The following is a 16972-nucleotide window of genomic DNA, read 5'->3' as shown; positions in this document are numbered from 1 at the left end:
AGAGCCCTGTCAAGCTTCATTTTGAATATCTCCAGGGAAGGAGGCTCAACCACTTCGCAAGGCAACCTGTTCCAGTGTTCCACCACCCTCATAATAAAGAGCTTGTTCCTAACATCAAACCTAAATTTGCTCTTCTCCATTTTAGGGCCATTGTTCCTCATCCTGTCCCTGCAGGCCTTTGCAAACAGTCTCTCTCCAGCCTTCTTGTAGCCCCCTTCAGGTACTGTCAGGCTGCTATTAGTTCTTCCCAGAGCCTCCTCTTCTCCAGGCTGAGCACCCCCAGCTCCCTCACCCTCTCCTGCTCCAACCCCCTGATCATTTTCACATCCCTCCTCTGGATCTTCTCCACCAGGTCCATGTCCTTCCTATATTGACGGCTCCAGACCTGTACATGGTACTTCAGGTGAGGTCTCACCAGAGCAGAGCAAAGTGGCAGAATCACCTCTCTGTTGTGGCTTGCTTCCTCTTTGCTTAATTTCTTGCCTGGTTTATGATATAATACTTAGCACTGTGGGCAAAGGACCACAACTGGATTAAGAGAACCTGGTTTTGTTCCTTGATTTGCCTTTCCTAGATGCTGAATGACCTTGACTGATAGATTCTATGATACCCCAGCTGGTTCTACCCCACAGATGGGGTCTTCTTTCAAGCTGCAAATGGAGAATGTTTGGTGGCATCGGTGGTCTTGTGCTGAGGTATGGGGTGCTGCTGAGAAAGGGGTTAGCTTGTTGCAAAGAGCACTCAGAGAGCTGTCTGTGGCTGTGCTGGAAAGCCCAAACCATACCTGTTGAGGGGCAGATAATTCTCATTTCATTCTGATGAGCTACAGACATTCCTCACTGAAACCAGAGTGAACTGAATCCACAGACATTCCTTACTGCAACCAGTTTGAACCGAATCCACAGACATTCCTTACTGCAACCAGAGTGGACTGAATCCACAGACATTCCTTACTGCAACCAGAGTGAACTGAATCCACAGACATTCCTCACTGCAACCAGAGTGAACTGAATCCACAGACATTCCTCACTGCAACCAGAGTGGACTGAATCCACAGACATTCCTCACTGCAACCAGAGTGAACCGAATCCACAGACATTCCTCACTGCAACCAGAGTGAACTGAATCCACAGACATTCCTTACTGCAACCAGTTTGAACCGAATCCACAGACATTCCTTACTGCAACCAGAGTGGACTGAATCCACAGACATTCCTCACTGCAACCAGTTTGAACCGAATCCACAGACATTCCTTACTGCAACCAGAGTGGACTGAATCCACAGACATTCCTCACTGCAACCAGTTTGAACCGAATCCACCAACCAGAGTGAACCGAATCCACAGACATTCCTTACTGCAACCAGAGTGAACTGAATCCACAGACATTCCTCACTGCAACCAGAGTGAACTGAATCCACAGACATTCCTTACTGCAACCAGTTTGAACCGAATCCACAGACATTCCTCACTGCAACCAGTTTGAACCGAATCCACCAACCAGTTTGAACCGAATCCACAGACATTCCTTACTGCAACCAGAGTGAACTGAATCCACAGACATTCCTCACTGCAACCAGAGTGAACCGAATCCACAGACATTCCTTACTGCAACCAGAGTGAACTGAATCCACAGACATTCCTTACTGCAACCAGAGTGAACTGAATCCACAGACATTCCTTACTGCAACCAGTTTGAACCGAATTCACCAACCAGTTTGAACCGAATCCACAGACATTCCTTACTGCAACCAGTTTGAACCGAATCCACAGACATTCCTTACTGCAACCAGAGTGAACCAAATCCACAGACATTCCTTACTGCAACCAGTTTGAACCGAATCCACAGACATTCCTTACTGCAACCAGAGTGGACTGAATCCACAGACATTCCTTACTGCAACCAGAGTGAACTGAATCCACAGACATTCCTCACTGCAACCAGAGTGAACTGAATCCACAGACATTCCTCACTGCAACCAGAGTGGACTGAATCCACAGACATTCCTCACTGCAACCAGAGTGAACCGAATCCACAGACATTCCTCACTGCAACCAGAGTGAACTGAATCCACAGACATTCCTTACTGCAACCAGTTTGAACCGAATCCACAGACATTCCTTACTGCAACCAGAGTGGACTGAATCCACAGACATTCCTCACTGCAACCAGTTTGAACCGAATCCACCAACCAGTTTGAACCGAATCCACAGACATTCCTTACTGCAACCAGAGTGAACTGAATCCACAGACATTCCTTACTGCAACCAGTTTGAACCGAATCCACAGACATTCCTTACTGCAACCAGTTTGAACCGAATCCACAGACATTCCTCACTGCAACCAGTTTGAACCGAATCCACCAACCAGTTTGAACCGAATCCACAGACATTCCTTACTGCAACCAGAGTGAACTGAATCCACAGACATTCCTCACTGCAACCAGAGTGAACCGAATCCACAGACATTCCTTACTGCAACCAGAGTGAACCGAATCCACAGACATTCCTTACTGCAACCAGAGTGAACTGAATCCACAGACATTCCTTACTGCAACCAGTTTGAACCGAATTCACCAACCAGTTTGAACCGAATCCACAGACATTCCTTACTGCAACCAGAGTGAACCGAATCCACAGACATTCCTTACTGCAACCAGAGTGAACTGAATCCACAGACATTCCTCACTGCAACCAGAGTGAACCGAATCCACAGACATTCCTTACTGCATCCAGAGTGAACTGAATCCACAGACATTCCTTACTGCAACTGATGGAAACTGAGTCCACAAAATCCCTCTTTCTGATCTCTCTGATTTTTTCCTTATTGATTCTTGCTTTCTTGCTTAATTTCTTTCTTTCTTAGTAAGTTTGTTTCTTTCGTTCTCTTTTTCTTCTTTCCCTTCTTTCTTCCTTTCTTTCTTTCTTTCTTTCTTTCTTTCTTTCTTTCTTTCTTTCTTTCTTTCTTTCTTTCTTTCTTTCTTTCTTTCTTTCTTTCTTTCTTTTCTTTCTTTTCTTTCTTTCTTTCTTTCTTTCTTTCTTTCTTTCTTTCTTTCTTTCTTTTCTTTCTTTCTTTCTTTCTTTCTTTCTTTCTTCTCTTTCTTTCTTTCTTTCTTTTCTTTCTTTCTTTCCTTCTTTCTTTCTTTCTTTCTTTCTTTCTTTCTTTCTTTCTTTCTTTCTTTCTTTCTTTCTTTCTTTCTTTCTTTCTTTCTTTCTTTCTTTCCTTCTTTCTTTCTTTCTTTCTTTCTTCTCTTTTCTTCTTTCTTTCTTTCTTTCTTTCTTTCTTTTCTTTCTTTCTTTCTTTCTTTCTTTCTTTCTTTTCTTTCTTTCTTTCTTTCTTTCTTTCTTTTCCTTTCTCTCTTTCTTTCTTTCTTTTCTTTCTTTCTTTCTTTCTTTCTTTCTTTCTTTCTTTCTTTCTTTCTTTCTTTCTTTCTTTCTTTCTTTCTCTTTTTTCTTTCTTTCTTTCTTTCTTTCTTTCTTTCTTTCTTTCTTTCTTTCTTTCTTTCTTTCTTTCTTTTCTTTCTTTCTTTCTTTCTTTTCTTTCTTTCTTTCTTTCTTTCTTTCTTTCCCTTTTTCTTTCTTCTTTCTCTTTCTTCTTTCTTTCTTTCTTCTCTTTCTTTCTTTCTTTCTCTTTTTCTTCCTTTCTTTCTTTCTTTCTTTCTTTCTCTTCCTTTCTTTCTTTCTTCTTTCTTTCTTTCTTTCTTTCTTTCTTTCTTTTCTTTCTTTCTTTCTTTCTTTCTTTCTTTCTTTCTTTCTTTCTTTCTTTCTTTCTTTCTTTCTTTCTTTCTTTCTTTCTTTCTTTCTTTCTTTCTTTCTTTCTTTCTTTCTTTCTTTCTTTCTTTCTTTCTTTCTTTTTCTTCCTTTTTCCTTTCTTTCTTTTTCTTTCTCTCTCCCTCTCCCTTTTCTCTTTTTTTGCCTGTTCCCCCTTCCTTCTTTCCAATGTAAATTCCTTCCTACCCTGCATTCATTTACTACAGCCTAAAATGACTCCAATTTCTTCATAACACACTTTAGTGTAGTCTCTTTTCCCATGATATTCATCAAAGCAGAATGCAGCTTCTCTACAAAACCTTTTCCTCCATCTGTCCTCAAAACATGTGTTTCAGGCATCTGTATTCACTTGGGGACTCTTCTGCCTTTTTCAACTAGGCTTTTTCTCATCCATGTCTTGCTGGTTTCATATTCTACACACATGGGAGCAAATGAATGGGCACTGGGGAACTTTCATTATTGCCAAGCAATAATAGGTGCATTGAGTAGCAAATACTCTGCTCTTGCAAGGTAGTAGATGACTGTAGTTGAATTTAATGTGGTGCATCACTATATCCATGCTGGAACCTCACAGTATCACAGTACATTAGAAGTTGGAAGGGACCTCCAGAGATCATCCAGTCCAACCCCCCTGCCAAAGCAGGATCACCCAGGGAAGTCCACACAGGAATGCATCCCGGTGGGGTTGGAAAGTCTCCAGAGAAGGAGACTCCACAACCTCTCTGGGCAGCCTCTTCCAGTCTCTGTCACCCTCACTTGAAAGAAGTTTCTTCTCATGTTGAGCTGAAACCTTCTCTGTTCAAGCTGATCTCCATTGTTCCTTGTTTTATCACTGTGCACCACCCAAAAGAGCCTGGCCCCCTCCACTTGACCCCCACCCCTCAGATATTTATACACATTGACCAGATCCCCTCATTTTCCCTGAGTCTATTTTGAATAGACTCGAGGACCTCTTGAGGTCCCTTCCAACCTCTAATGTACTGTGGTACTGTGAATACAGAGGTGAAGAATGAGAACGTGGCCGAAATGCACTTCAGACCATGGGAAGAATGCAAACAGTGCTTCACAAAGGGACAGCAGCAGGGAGAATGTTTAGATCTGTAAGTGATTCTGCAGAACACCAGGGCAGTCCCAGTGGTTACTCTGAAAGAGCACCAGCAATGGGTTAGCTGTCCCACTGACCCTTTAACCACACCACACGACTTCTTTTGCTGAGAGTGTGCAAGAACATGCTCAATCCACAACACACACTCCTCAGCTGCTATCAGAATTTCCCCCCTTTTCCCCCAACCACGTGTAAAAGACACTTCAGAACTTGCCACGTCAATGCTACCCATTGACGAACCACTGAGAATTTTTCCAAGCCCATGCTGCAGAAAGATGCTTTCGAGGGATTCCCTTCATCAGCCAAACCCGAAGGCTTCTTATCTAGCACTATCTTTTCTAAATATACACAGCCTGTGATGATGAAATAATTAAAAAAAAATGTGAAGACCAGGTATAAATACCACTGACAGGCAGATGAAGTTCATTAGTCTACTTTCTTCTAATAGAAGATTTAACTATTAGGAGTTGAAGCTCACTGCTCTTGAACTGACATCTCCCAGAACTTATCTGAGCATCTTAGCAGAACCACCACCAAGAAAATGAATTGCCAGACCTACAGCTTTTTTGTTCTCTCTGTCATCCTGATTTATTTTGGACATTTTGGAAATAGCTTAAGCCTTTCTGAACTTCAACATCACATAGACAGACTGAAAGCTGACTTTGTAAGTATGGTCTACTGCTGCACTTCTCCTTCTTGCTTGTGCTTTACAATGCAGACTTGAGCACTGCTTAACATACTCAATGGGTACCAATAGAAGGTAACCCTGGAACAATCATTTCCTACTGCACTTCTCCTTCTGCTTGTGCTTTACAATGCAGACTTGAGCACTGCTTAACATACTCAATGGGTACCAATAGAAGGTAACCCTGGAACAATCATTTCCTACTGCACTTCTCCTTCTGCTTGTGCTTTACAATGCAGACTTGAGCACTGCTTAACATACCTAATGGGTACCAACAGAAGGTAACCCTGGAACAATCATTTCCTACTGCAATTCTCCTTCTTGCTTGTGCTTTGCAATCCAGACTTGAGCACTGTTTAACATACCCAATGTGTAACAGTGGAAGGTAACCCTGGAACAATCACTTCCTACTGCACTTCTCCTTCTGCTTGTGCTTTGCAATCCAAACTTGAGCACTGCTGAACATACTCAGTGTGTACCTACAGAAGGTAACCCTGGAACACTCGTTTTGGTTATGCCTTTTTAAAACAAGAATATGGACAATTTCTTTGGTTTGGCTAACTCCTTTCACTAAATATGATTCAGGTTTGGTTTGTATTTATTCCAGGGCCATTCTTCCTTTCACAAGAGCTTCTTCCAGCTCCCTTCAGCCTTTGGTTCTATGGAATGTTCTACCAGAAGAAATCTTAATGAAATTTATGATTAATTAATGAATCTTGGTTCAAGTCTATTCAGATGTAATTTACTGACACTTTTGTTAGGTTAGTGATGTTGATGAGGGATTTAATGTTAGTTAGCAATGCAAACAAAGTTGAGAAGAGCTTTTGCTTAAAGAACTGCAGCTGATATTTATTAATAGCAGTAGCAGTATGTGGCCCAAGAGTGTTTCCTACTGCTTATTCTTTTGCATCCTCCAGACATTCTGCTTCCTAATCCCTGACTATGATCCAGCATGAGAATTACTTCTTGTCAGACAGATATTTGGTGACTTGCCAACTGCAATGCTAATTCACCTGTCTTCATCTAGGAGGCATTAAAGTAGTTCACAGTTTATTCTCAATGCATTTTTGAGCTTCTTCCTTAAGTGCATGAAAGCAACTGCAGGACTCTGCTCCTACTCTCAGCTCTGATCTTGTCAGGATTTTGAGCATATGAAAACAGAAATGTTGTAGTGAAGCAATCAGTCTGAATTGTCACAGAAAGAAGCCTAGGGGGATGCTTTGCTGGGTGTAGATTGATAGGAATCACTCTGGATTATCACAAAAAGAAGCATAGGGGGATGCTTTGCTGTTTATAGATTGACAGGAAACAGGCTGTAAAATTGGCTTTGTGTCTTAAATTGATCATTAGCACAAATGAGAGAGATCCTTACTAGACTATATCTAATTTTGTGAGAGAGATCCTCAGCTGTGGTGAGCTTCTTGCACTGTCATTCAAAACTGTGCTCTGCAGCAACTGCTCACCAGCTTTCAGAGCAACAGCAAAACAAAGTTTGGCAATGTGGTCAGCACAAGGAGCCAATCAGGCTGTGGGGTTGCTGTCAGCCTGCAAGTTTTCCCTTTGCACTCATTGTAGTTAAATTAGTGAGCAAGCAAAAAGGGAAACAGTAACTGCTGTACACAAAAAAAAAAAAGATAGAGAAAAAAAGGAGAGAAAAGAGGAGAGGAAAAAAAGGAGAGAAAAAAAGGAGAGGAAAAAAGGGAGAAAAAAGAGGAGAGAAAAAAAGGAGAGGAAAAAAGGAGGAAAAAGAGGAGAGAAAAAAAGGAGAGGAAAAAAAGGAGAAAAAAGAGGAGAGAAAAAAAGGAGAGGAAAAAGGAGAGAAAAAAAGGAGAGGAAAAAAAGGAGAGAAAAAAAGGAGAGAAAAAAAGGAGAGAAAAAAAGGAGAGAAAAAAAAGGAGAGAAAAAAAGGAGAGAAAAAAAAGGAGAGAAAAAAAGGAGTGAAAAAAAGGAGAGAAAAAAAAGGAGAGGAAAAAAAAAAAAAGACAGAACAGGAAATGATTCACTTTACCTTTCCTTGGTAGGAGAACCATATTGCTCTTTGTTTCTTAGAACCTGCTGCTAAGTATGGCTGACATCTGATGGTTAAACTCCATCCCTGTGAGGCTCTCTCAGCAGCTCCCTAAACTTCTGTATCCCCACAACCGACTGCAGGCTGGTGGACTGTTCTTCAGTTCTACACACTGCGGGTTTAGAAGTAAAGCCATTTGTTCCAGATGAGGTTTTACTGAGACTGGATAAATTCAAGGCCACCGACTAGCTCCTGGTGGATTTCATCTTCACAGAGAAGATGTCAAGATCAGAGCTGGCAATTCTCTAGCCAGCTGCTGTGCTCACGGACTTCGATTTTCAGCTATCGATGCCAAAACTTGCAAGGAGTGTTTGGTAAAGGAGATGGTGCTAGATATGCAGATGAGCTATGGCAGGAGAAGACACTGAAAGCACTTGAATTCCATTTCTGGTACTAGGCAGTCCTCCAGTAAGATTTGGTGCTTTGAGAAGTGAAAGCATTGCAATAGCTGTAGGCCAGTGCTGCAAAAAAATCACATCCCTCAGGTTCTCACTGCTCAGCTGGACAGAGAATGCAAATCGGCACCGTGGTCAGCACTGTTTGGACAACAGATGTGTTTGCTCTTTGTTGCAGAACTCAAGCAATTCAGATGTAGCTGATGGTGGACCTATCTTTACAGACAAACTGACAGCTTGGACAGAGGTGAGTCAGAACCAGATGTGAAAAGCATCTCAGGCACTCTGCTGGGGGACTTTTGGGTCAAAGAAGCTCTCAGGACCAGTGTTACCAGCTGGGCTAGAACGAATATTAGCAGGAGCTGCTTTGGTAGCTTCGAAATGAGAAAACAATCTCCATAAAAATACTTCCTGTAAGGTTCAAGGTGCTTTATACAGCACCAAGAACTGATCCTGAGGCACATCCAAGCCCAGCAGATGAGTTGCAGGAGAAAGGAAGCTGGGGAAGGGCCTGGAGAATAAACCTGATGAGGAACAACTGAGGGTGCTGGAGATGGTTAGTTTGGAAAAGAGGAGGCTGAGGGGAGACCTCCTGGCTCTCTACAACTCCCTGAAAGAACACAGTGGAGAGGTTGGTGCTGGTCTCTTCTCCCAGGTCATTAGTGATAGAAGAAGAGGGAATGGCCTCAAGCCGCCACTGGGTAGGTTTAGACTGGATAGTAGGAAGAAATGCTTCAAGGCAAGAGTGGTGAGGGATTGGAATGTGCTGGGCAGGGAGGTGGTGGAGTCCCCAAGCCTGGCTGTGTTTGAAGGTGGTTTGGCTGTGGTGCTTGGGGCTGTGGTTTAGGGGTGAGCCTTGTAGAGTAGGGTTCTGGGTTGGCCTTGGAGACCCTGAGGGGCTTTGCCAACCTGAATGTTTCTGTGATTCTGTGATCTTGTTACAAGGAGCAGTGAGGACCCCAGCCTGGTACACTCCAGCTTCATTCCTTTTCCTGATGATGGGCACTCACTGACCTTTCTCTCTGACTGTATTTTCAACAGAGAAATGAGAAAAGGATCATTCTGAGCCAGATTGTTTCCATGTACTTGAAAATGTTTGAAAACACTGACAAGTCCAAGGCGCACATCAAGCAGATATCCGAGGAGCTCTACACTCTGAAAACCAGCCTTCCTGATGGCTCCAAGAAGATGAAAGACCTCATGGACCTGGCAAAGATTCAGGTAAGGCTCTTCCTCTGCCTCTAAGGTGACACTAGATTTTCCAGTTGAGATTTGAGTGTGACTCAAGCCAACAATGTTTCAGTTAGCTGGGCTGGTAACCCCCTTCTGGCTCAGCTGGCACGGAAAGATTGAATGTTTCCAGCTGCAGGGGCTGCTGCAGGGCTGTGGTGTGGGGAGTCAGTGTGGGGGCTGCCCTCCACAGTTCTCCCCAGGGTTTGGCACTGAGGTGCCAGCAGTGCTGCCCACCAGAGCTGCCACTGACGTGGCTCTTTGTGGTTTAGAAATCGGGTGGGGAGGTTGTGGCTGTTATGGGAAGCTGGCGGAGGGCTTTGGAGGCTCTTGGTGTATTGAGCCTGTGGCACCAACCACTCATCTCAGGCTCCCCAGAGGGGTTGTGGAGTCTCCTTCTCTGGAGACTTTCAAGAGCCATCTGGATGTGTTCCTGTGTGACCCTTGCTAGATTCTATGGCCCTGCTCTGGCAGAGGGGTTGGACTCAACGGTCCCCCTCTACTCTGCTCTGGTGAGATCCCACCTGCAGTACTGCATCCAGTTCTGGAGCCCCAAGTACAGGAATGATCCAGAGGTGCTGGAGTGTGTCCAGAGAAGGGCCATGAGGATGATCAGAGGGCTGGAGCTGCTCTGCTCTTGGAGACAGATTGAGAGAGTTCGGACTATTCAGTCTGGAAAGGAGGCTCTGAGGAGACCTTCTTGTGGCTTTCCAGTATCTGAAGGGGAGCTAGAAGAAAGCTGGGGAGGGACTTTTTAGGGTGTCAGGGAGTGATAGGACTGGGGGGAAAGGATCCAAGCTAGAAGTGGGTATATTCAGATTGGATGTTAGGAAGAAGTTCTTCCCCATGAGGGTGGTTCCCCACTGGCACAGGTTGCCCAGGGAGGTGGTGGAAGCCTCATCCCTGGAGGTTTTTGCAGCCAGGCTGGATGTGGCTGTGAGCAACCTGCTGTAGTGTGAGGTGTCCCTGCCCATGGCAGGGGGGTTGGAACTGGATAATCCTTGAGGTGCCTTCCAACCCTAACAATTCTATTATTCAATGATCTTCAGAGGTCCCTTCCAACCCCTAACATCTTGTGACCCTGTGATCTCTGCAGAGGTCTGGCTGACCTCTACAGAGGTCCCCAGACAGTACCCCAGTGGAGTTAGCTTCTTGTGGGTAGCTCATGTGTCACCTCAGTAGCTACTATGCAGCAACACTTCATGGAACATGGCTGATCTGTGGCACCTTGCAAAGGAGCACAGAAAGCAGAAAAAACCCAAACCTGTCCCAAAGTGGCTCTTTGTGTAGCAGTTAGGAAGCAGAGTCACTGGGAAGTGCAGATTTGAGAAAGAGGAGGCTGAAGGGGGACCTCACTGCTGTCCACAACTACCTGAAATGATATTGTAGAGAGGTTGGTACTGCCATCTGATAGCCTGCTTTTGCATCACCACATGTGTCTCAGAGTGCTAGAGGCAAGACAAAGGTTTTCTTCCCACCAGATGCACAATTTTAAGAGTGGCTGGGCTGTATGAACAGAAATTCACCTCTGGGCTGAGCAGCAAAGCACCTGCCAGGAGCACTGCATGCAGCTCAGCTCTGAACTCTGTCTGCAGTCAGCTTTGCACAGATGCCAAAACCAACAGAAAACCAAACCACAGACCTCATGAAATGGAAGGTAGCTGCCAGTGCAGATCCTAGCAAGGTCTGGCTCTCAGGAGCCTTAGATTCCCTGTGTCCAGCAGGAGCAGGGAGGGGATTGTCCCCTGGCACTCAGCTCTGGGGAGGCCACACCTTGAGTATTGTGTGCACCTCAATCCAAGAGAGATGTGGAGGTGCTGGAGCCAGTGCAGAGGAGGGCAAGGAAGCTGTGGAAGAGCCTGGAGAATAAATCTGATGAAGAGAGACTGAAGGAGCTGGGGATGGTTAGTGTGAAAGAGAGGAGGCTGAGGGGAGACCTCCTGGCTCTCTACAACTCCCTGAAAGGAGGTTGTGGAGAGGTTGGTGCTGGTCTCTTCTCCCAGGTCATTAGTGATAGAAGAAGAGGGAATGGCCTCAAGCTGCCACTGGGTAGGTTTAGACTGGACATTAGGAAAACTTTTTTCAAGGCAAGAGTGGTGAGGGATTGGAATGTGGTGGGCAGGGAGGTGGTGGAGTGCCCAAGCCTGGCTGTGTTTGAAGGTGGTTTGGCAGTGGTGCTTGGGGCTGTGGTTTAGGGGTGAGCCTTGTAGAGCAGGGCTCTGGGTTGGCCTTGGTGATCCTGAGGGGCTCTTCCAACCTGAACATTTCTGTGATTCAGTGATTCTATGTCCATCTGGTTTACCCTGGCAGCAGTGCAGCCTGTAGGACGTGATCAGTACCCAACCCCATCTCTTGGCCTGACCCTTCTCTCCCTTTGTTTCTGGCTTCCCACAGATGAGTGACCTGCAGGTGCAGCGCAAGGCTGTCAACGAGCTGTTCAGCGTCCTGCAGAAGCTGATGGAGCCTGCGGCCTCCCACAAAGCCAAACGCAGCCAGGCCCAGAGGAGGTGCAGATGCTACTGACAGCCCATGCATGACCTGTTGTACTGAGCTGTTGTGCACATTCTGTGGTGATGCACGTCTATTTTGTACCTTTGGAGAGAGTTTTTATACCTTTATTTATTAATATTTAAGTATTTTAAGTGCTTATTTATAAAGAAAACACCAACTGATGTATTTATGCCTCCTGCTACTACATGAAAAATGACTTTGTCTTAAAATCTCATGTATCTCTTGTGTGTTTGTTGATCTGAAAAGACAAAATAAGGCGATGAGCAACCTGAGCTGGTGTGAGGTGTCCCTGCCGATGGCAGGGGGTTTGGAACTGGATGATCCTTGAGGTCCCTTCCAACCCTAACAATTCTATGATTCTAATGTTCATCCACTTTCCATATGGAAAGCCTGAAGTGATGTGGTTCTGCATCCAGCTTTCCACCTGGGGCTGTCTTGAGAGAGGGGTGTTGGAACTTTAGCCTCGCTGGCCACCTACTTGGCACGGAGATGCAAGCAGCACTAGGGGGAAGTTTCTGTGCTCAGAAAAACATTTTCATGTCTGCTTTCCTCTGAGCATATCTAAATCACAGGCTCACAGGATGTTAGGGGTTGGAAAGGACTTCTGGAAATCTTTCTGTCCAACCCCCCTGCCAGAAGAGGACCATAGAATCCAGCACAGGGCACACAGGAACACATCCTGATGTGGCTGGAAAGTCTCCAAAGAAGGAGCCTGTTCCAGTGCTCTGGGACCCTCACAGTCAAGAAGTTCCTCCTCATGTTGAGGTGGAACCTCCTGTGCTGTAGTTTCCATCCTTTGCCCCTTGTCCTATCCCAGGGCACAAGTGAGCAGAGGCTGTCCCTGTCCCTTCCTTCCTGACCCCCAGCCCTCAGCTATTGATAGACATTGATCAGATCCCTCTCAGTCTTCTCTCCAGACTAAGCAGCCTCAGGGCTCTCAGCCTCTCCTCATTAGGCAGTGCTCCAGTCCCTTTATCATCCCTGTAGCTCAAATCAAGCAAGTAGACATCCTTAAGGATAAGAAAATGTTGAAGCACTTTTCTGATCTATGGGACTGGTGGTTAATTGCTGGTAATCATTGTTGTGCACTGAACTTACCAGGAGGTCCAAGTACTTAGCAGCTCCAGAAAAATGTGACTAACTTTTTGCACTGACTTAACCTCAACTCACTGATTTTGAGAAGTTCTGTAGTGAAGTTGTTTGTTTGTTTTTTTTTTTTTTTGGTAGTGAATCATTTCAATGTGTCTGATGTAGTTTTATTTATTTGGTGGTAGTAGTAGTATGGAAGTTTTTATCTCAAGGACTATTAATTTTGTACTGGAATAGTATTTAAAAATTTGGATTTCTCAGTGAAAACTCTTTGAAACTTGGATGTTGAACAGCAACCAAAGGAATAAATAAAATCTGCTTCCATATTTATTCTCCTGTGCCTCTGTGAAAAGCAGAACTTACATCTTGCCCCGTGTTGTCACAAAAGCTGGCCCTGCCCAGAGATCTTAAACCAGATTTTGGTTCCTCCTGCCTGTCCAAGATTTGGGAAAGAAAAATTGTGAAGGTTTGGAGGATAGGTGCCTTTAAGAACCATGAAGTTACAGACCTCCAGGAGGTGGACTGGCAAAGTGTATTTCATTCCCATAAGTCCTGCATCCATATAAATCTGGCTGCAGACTCACTACTCACTCTTCCTCCCTTTTTTCCCTTCCTCTCTGCTCCTGGGAGGATGCTCAGGCTGTTATCTCTTGGGGGGAGTGTGGCCTGGTGTTGGCCTTGGCAATGCTGCCAATTTGGCCTGGAGCTGCCTAATTGGAGTCTGGAGCTGCCAAGATGAGTTTTAGCTGTGCCACAGTGGTGTGGTATGGGGGCATAGAGGCTGGGGGGATGGGGGGCATTAAAGCTTGGGTTTGTTGCCCTGGTTTAAAGGTTTGTGTGAAGCTCTGGCTTAATGAGCTTCTGTGTTAACCCCAGACTATGGATTTTGTGGATTTGATATGCTTTGAACTCCTTTATGTAGTTATGAATAGCTTTCCCATTTAAACTTTCCCACCTATCCAATCCTTTGTGTGAGCTTTTTTCTTTTACCCCTTATGGAAGAGGTAAAAGAGAATTCATCTCACTCTAAGACAAATAATGCTTCAGAAAGAATCTGGCAGAAGGATCTGAGGTTTGCAGGCAAACCTCATGAAGTTTAGTAAGGACAAGTGCAAGGTCCTACATCTGGGGAGGAATAACAGCAGGCACCAGGACAGGTTAGAGGCTGCCCTGATGGAAAGCAGCTCCATGGAGAAAGACCTTGGAGTGCTGGTGGACAGCAAGTTCTGCATGGGACAGCAATGTGCCCTTGTGGCCAAAAGAGCCAATGGGATCGTGGGGTGCAGCAAGAAAAGTGTGGCCAGCAGGGCTGGGGAGGTTCTGCTCCCCCTCTGCTCTGCCTTGCTGAGACCACAGCTGCAATCCTGTGTCCAGTTTGGGGCTCCCCAGTTCAAGAGAGACAGAGACCTGCTGGAGAGAGTCCAAGGGAGAGCCAGGAGGATGCTTAGGGGACTTGAGCATCTCCCCTGGGAAGAGAGCCTGAGAGCCCTGGGGCTGTTTAGTGTGGAGAAGAGAAGGCTGAGAGGGGATCTGATCAATGTCTCTCAAGAGCTGAGGGGTGGGGGTCAAGTGGAGGGGGCCAGGCTCTTTTGGGTGGTGCACAGTGATAAGCCAAGGACCAATGGAGACAAACTTGAACAGAGAAGGTTTCAGCTCCACATGAGAAGAAACTTATTTACAGTGAGAGTGAAGGAGCCCTGGAACAGGCTGCCCAGGGGGGTTGTGGAGTCTCCTTCTCTGGAGACTTTCCAACTCCACCTGGATGCATTCTTGTGCAGACTCCCCTGGGTGATGCTGCTCTGGCAGGGGGGTTGGACCTGATGATCTCTGGAGGCCCCTTCCAACCTCTGATATACTGTGAGACTGTGAGACTGTGATCTGCAAACTCCCAAGGTCTTCAGTTTCTGCTTGTGTCTGGATGAGGAAGCATAATTGTGCTTATAAGAAGGCACTGATCATTTGAAATCTGTTTTTGCTCTGAGTTAAAATACAGACACTGGCATATTTCTCTGCCAGTCAAAGTTCTGTAGCCTAGCTGAAGGCCAGCCCATCTGCTGGGCTCTCTGCAAGTGCCAGTCTCAGAAGCTTAGGTTGCCTTGGGGATGTAAATTTGGTAGGACTTCCAAATTTTCAGTTTTTCAGGGGTTATCTGGTGGCAAACTGGTTGGGCTGGCTGTGAGTGAGGTAGATTTTGCTTGGGATTCCTGCTGCCATGGAACCTCCAAATGCTCCTGGAACTTTGGCTGAACCAGCAAATTTCAGAAATATCACCCCACTGAGCACAAAGTTTCATAGAATCAGCCAGGTGGGAAGAGACCTCCAAGCTCATCCAGTCCAACCTATCACCCAGCCCTATCCAATCAACCAGACCATGGCAGCAAGTGCCTCATCCAGGCTTCTCTTGAACACCTCCAGGGACAGCAACTCCACCACCTCCCTGGGCAGTCCATTCCCATGGCCAATCTCTCTCTCTGTGAAGAACTTCCTCCCCACATCCAGCCTATACCTCCCCTGGCACAGCTTGAGACTGTGTCCTCCTGTTCTGGTGCTGGATGCCTGGGAGAAGAGCCCAACCCCCACCTGGCTACAACCTCCCTTCAGGTAGTTGTAGACAGCAATGAGGTCCCCCCTGAGCCTCCTCTTCTCCAGGCTAAACACCCCCAGCTCCCTCAGCCTCTCCTCATAGGGTTTGTGTTCCAGACCCCTCCCCAGCTTCATTTAGTTGTTATAAGCCCAATGAAATTAGTTCTAATTGTTTCAGACCTTGCTACTCCCATGGGCTCCACTCTCTCCCCTGGTGTAAGATGCCTTCATCCACAGCTTCATTTTCCAATCCTAACCAAGTGACTTTGGTGACCCTGAAGACTTGAAGTGGTTTTGAAGGAAACAGCCATTCTTGTTTGGACTCCTCACAAGCCTATAGATAATGTGAGATGCAAGTGGAATAACACTGTGGGATTTCTCCCGCTCCAGGACTGAGCAAGGAAAGCCCCAGCATGCATTCAACGTATGCAATGTGTCCTTCTCTGCTCATGCTCTTCCAGGAGTCATTATTGAAATGAAAGCAGTTGTCCTCCAGGGAAGAAAACCCAGCTGCAGAAACTTCTGTTAAAAAGTAAAAAGAAGAAATAGAAAAAAAAAAAGAAGAAAATAAAGAAAAATGGAAGAAAATAAAGAAAAACAGAAGAAAATAAAGAAAAAAGGAAGAAAACAAAGAAAAAGAAGAAAAAATTAGAAATGGAGAAAGAGAAAAAAGGAAATGGAGAGGAGAGGAGAGGAGAGGAGAGGAGAGGAGAGGAGAGGAGGAGAGGAGAGGAGAGGAGAGGAGAGGAGAGGAGAGGAGAGGAGAGGAGAGGAGAGGAGAGGAGAGGAGAGGAGAGGAGAGGAGAGGAGAGGAGAGGAGAGGGGAAAAATGAAAAACACAACAAGGAAGGTTAAAATTTCATTAGGCACTGGTTGTGAGATACTACTCCTGATTAAACTTATGTTTATTTGGTTTTTTTTAGTTTTACTTGGGTATACTATAAGATGACACACCAGGCCAAAGGGATCGAGAAGAAAACAATTAAGGTCATTGCTATCATACAGCAGGAACAATATTTAACCACCCCTCCACCCTTCCTTGGTTGCCTGTGCCCAATCCTGTGCCCTTTTCTGTGCTGTCCTATGCACTCCTGCTGCTACCTCACTGAATGTGTCTCCAAACAGCAAGGGTTCTGAGAGGAATTTATTGCTCAGTCACAAAATTTCCCCAGGCTTTTCTCATCCTACTACTGGACAGAAAAGGCAGAGAAGCAGGGAAGGAATGAGTATTTGGAACTGCAGGCAGGACGTCTTGTTCTGCTCTGGTTTCAGTAGTGGTGCGGGTTTGGGTTAGGGTTGGGTTTGGTTTGGGTTTTTTGCTTTTTGGTGTTGTTTATTTGTTTCACAGAATCACAGAAACATTCAGGTTGGAAAAGCCAATCAGGATCACCAAGTCCCACCCAGAACCCTACTCTACAAGGCTCACCCCTAAACCACAGGCCCAAGCACCACAGCCAAACCACCTTCAAACACAGCCAGGCTTGGGGACTCCACCACCTCCCTGCCCAGCACATTCCAATGCCTGACCACTCTTGC

The 16972-nt window shown here is 45.6% G+C and overlaps 1 protein-coding gene across 1 annotated transcript; it reads left to right on the top strand.

Moving 5' to 3' along the window:
* Positions 1–5416: 5416 nt before the first annotated feature.
* IFNG (interferon gamma) lies at positions 5417–11776 on the top strand. The gene is made up of 4 exons (XM_054400001.1): positions 5417–5539; positions 8202–8270; positions 9065–9244; positions 11648–11776. Exons 1-4 carry the CDS (start codon positions 5417–5419, stop codon positions 11774–11776), a joined length of 501 nt encoding a protein of 166 aa, XP_054255976.1.
* Positions 11777–16972: the final 5196 nt, after the last annotated feature.

This window comes from Indicator indicator, chromosome 3, assembly GCF_027791375.1.
Source record: "Indicator indicator isolate 239-I01 chromosome 3, UM_Iind_1.1, whole genome shotgun sequence".
NCBI lineage: Eukaryota > Metazoa > Chordata > Aves > Piciformes > Indicatoridae > Indicator > Indicator indicator.
The sequence above is the reverse complement of the archived record's forward strand: the minus strand, read 5'-3'. Positions and strand labels throughout refer to the sequence as shown.

What these genes read in the sequence shown, in the direction of transcription:
- IFNG (XM_054400001.1), top strand. Translation starts at nt 5,417, where the DNA reads ATGAATTGCCAGACCTACAGCTTTTTTGTTCTCTCTGTCATCCTGATT. An exon ending in AACTGACAGCTTGGACAGAG is followed by an intron (nt 8,271 to 9,064) that starts GTGAGTCAGAAC and finishes TATTTTCAACAG; the next exon opens with AGAAATGAGAAAAGGATCAT. An exon ending in TGGACCTGGCAAAGATTCAG is followed by an intron (nt 9,245 to 11,647) that starts GTAAGGCTCTTC and finishes GGCTTCCCACAG; the next exon opens with ATGAGTGACCTGCAGGTGCA.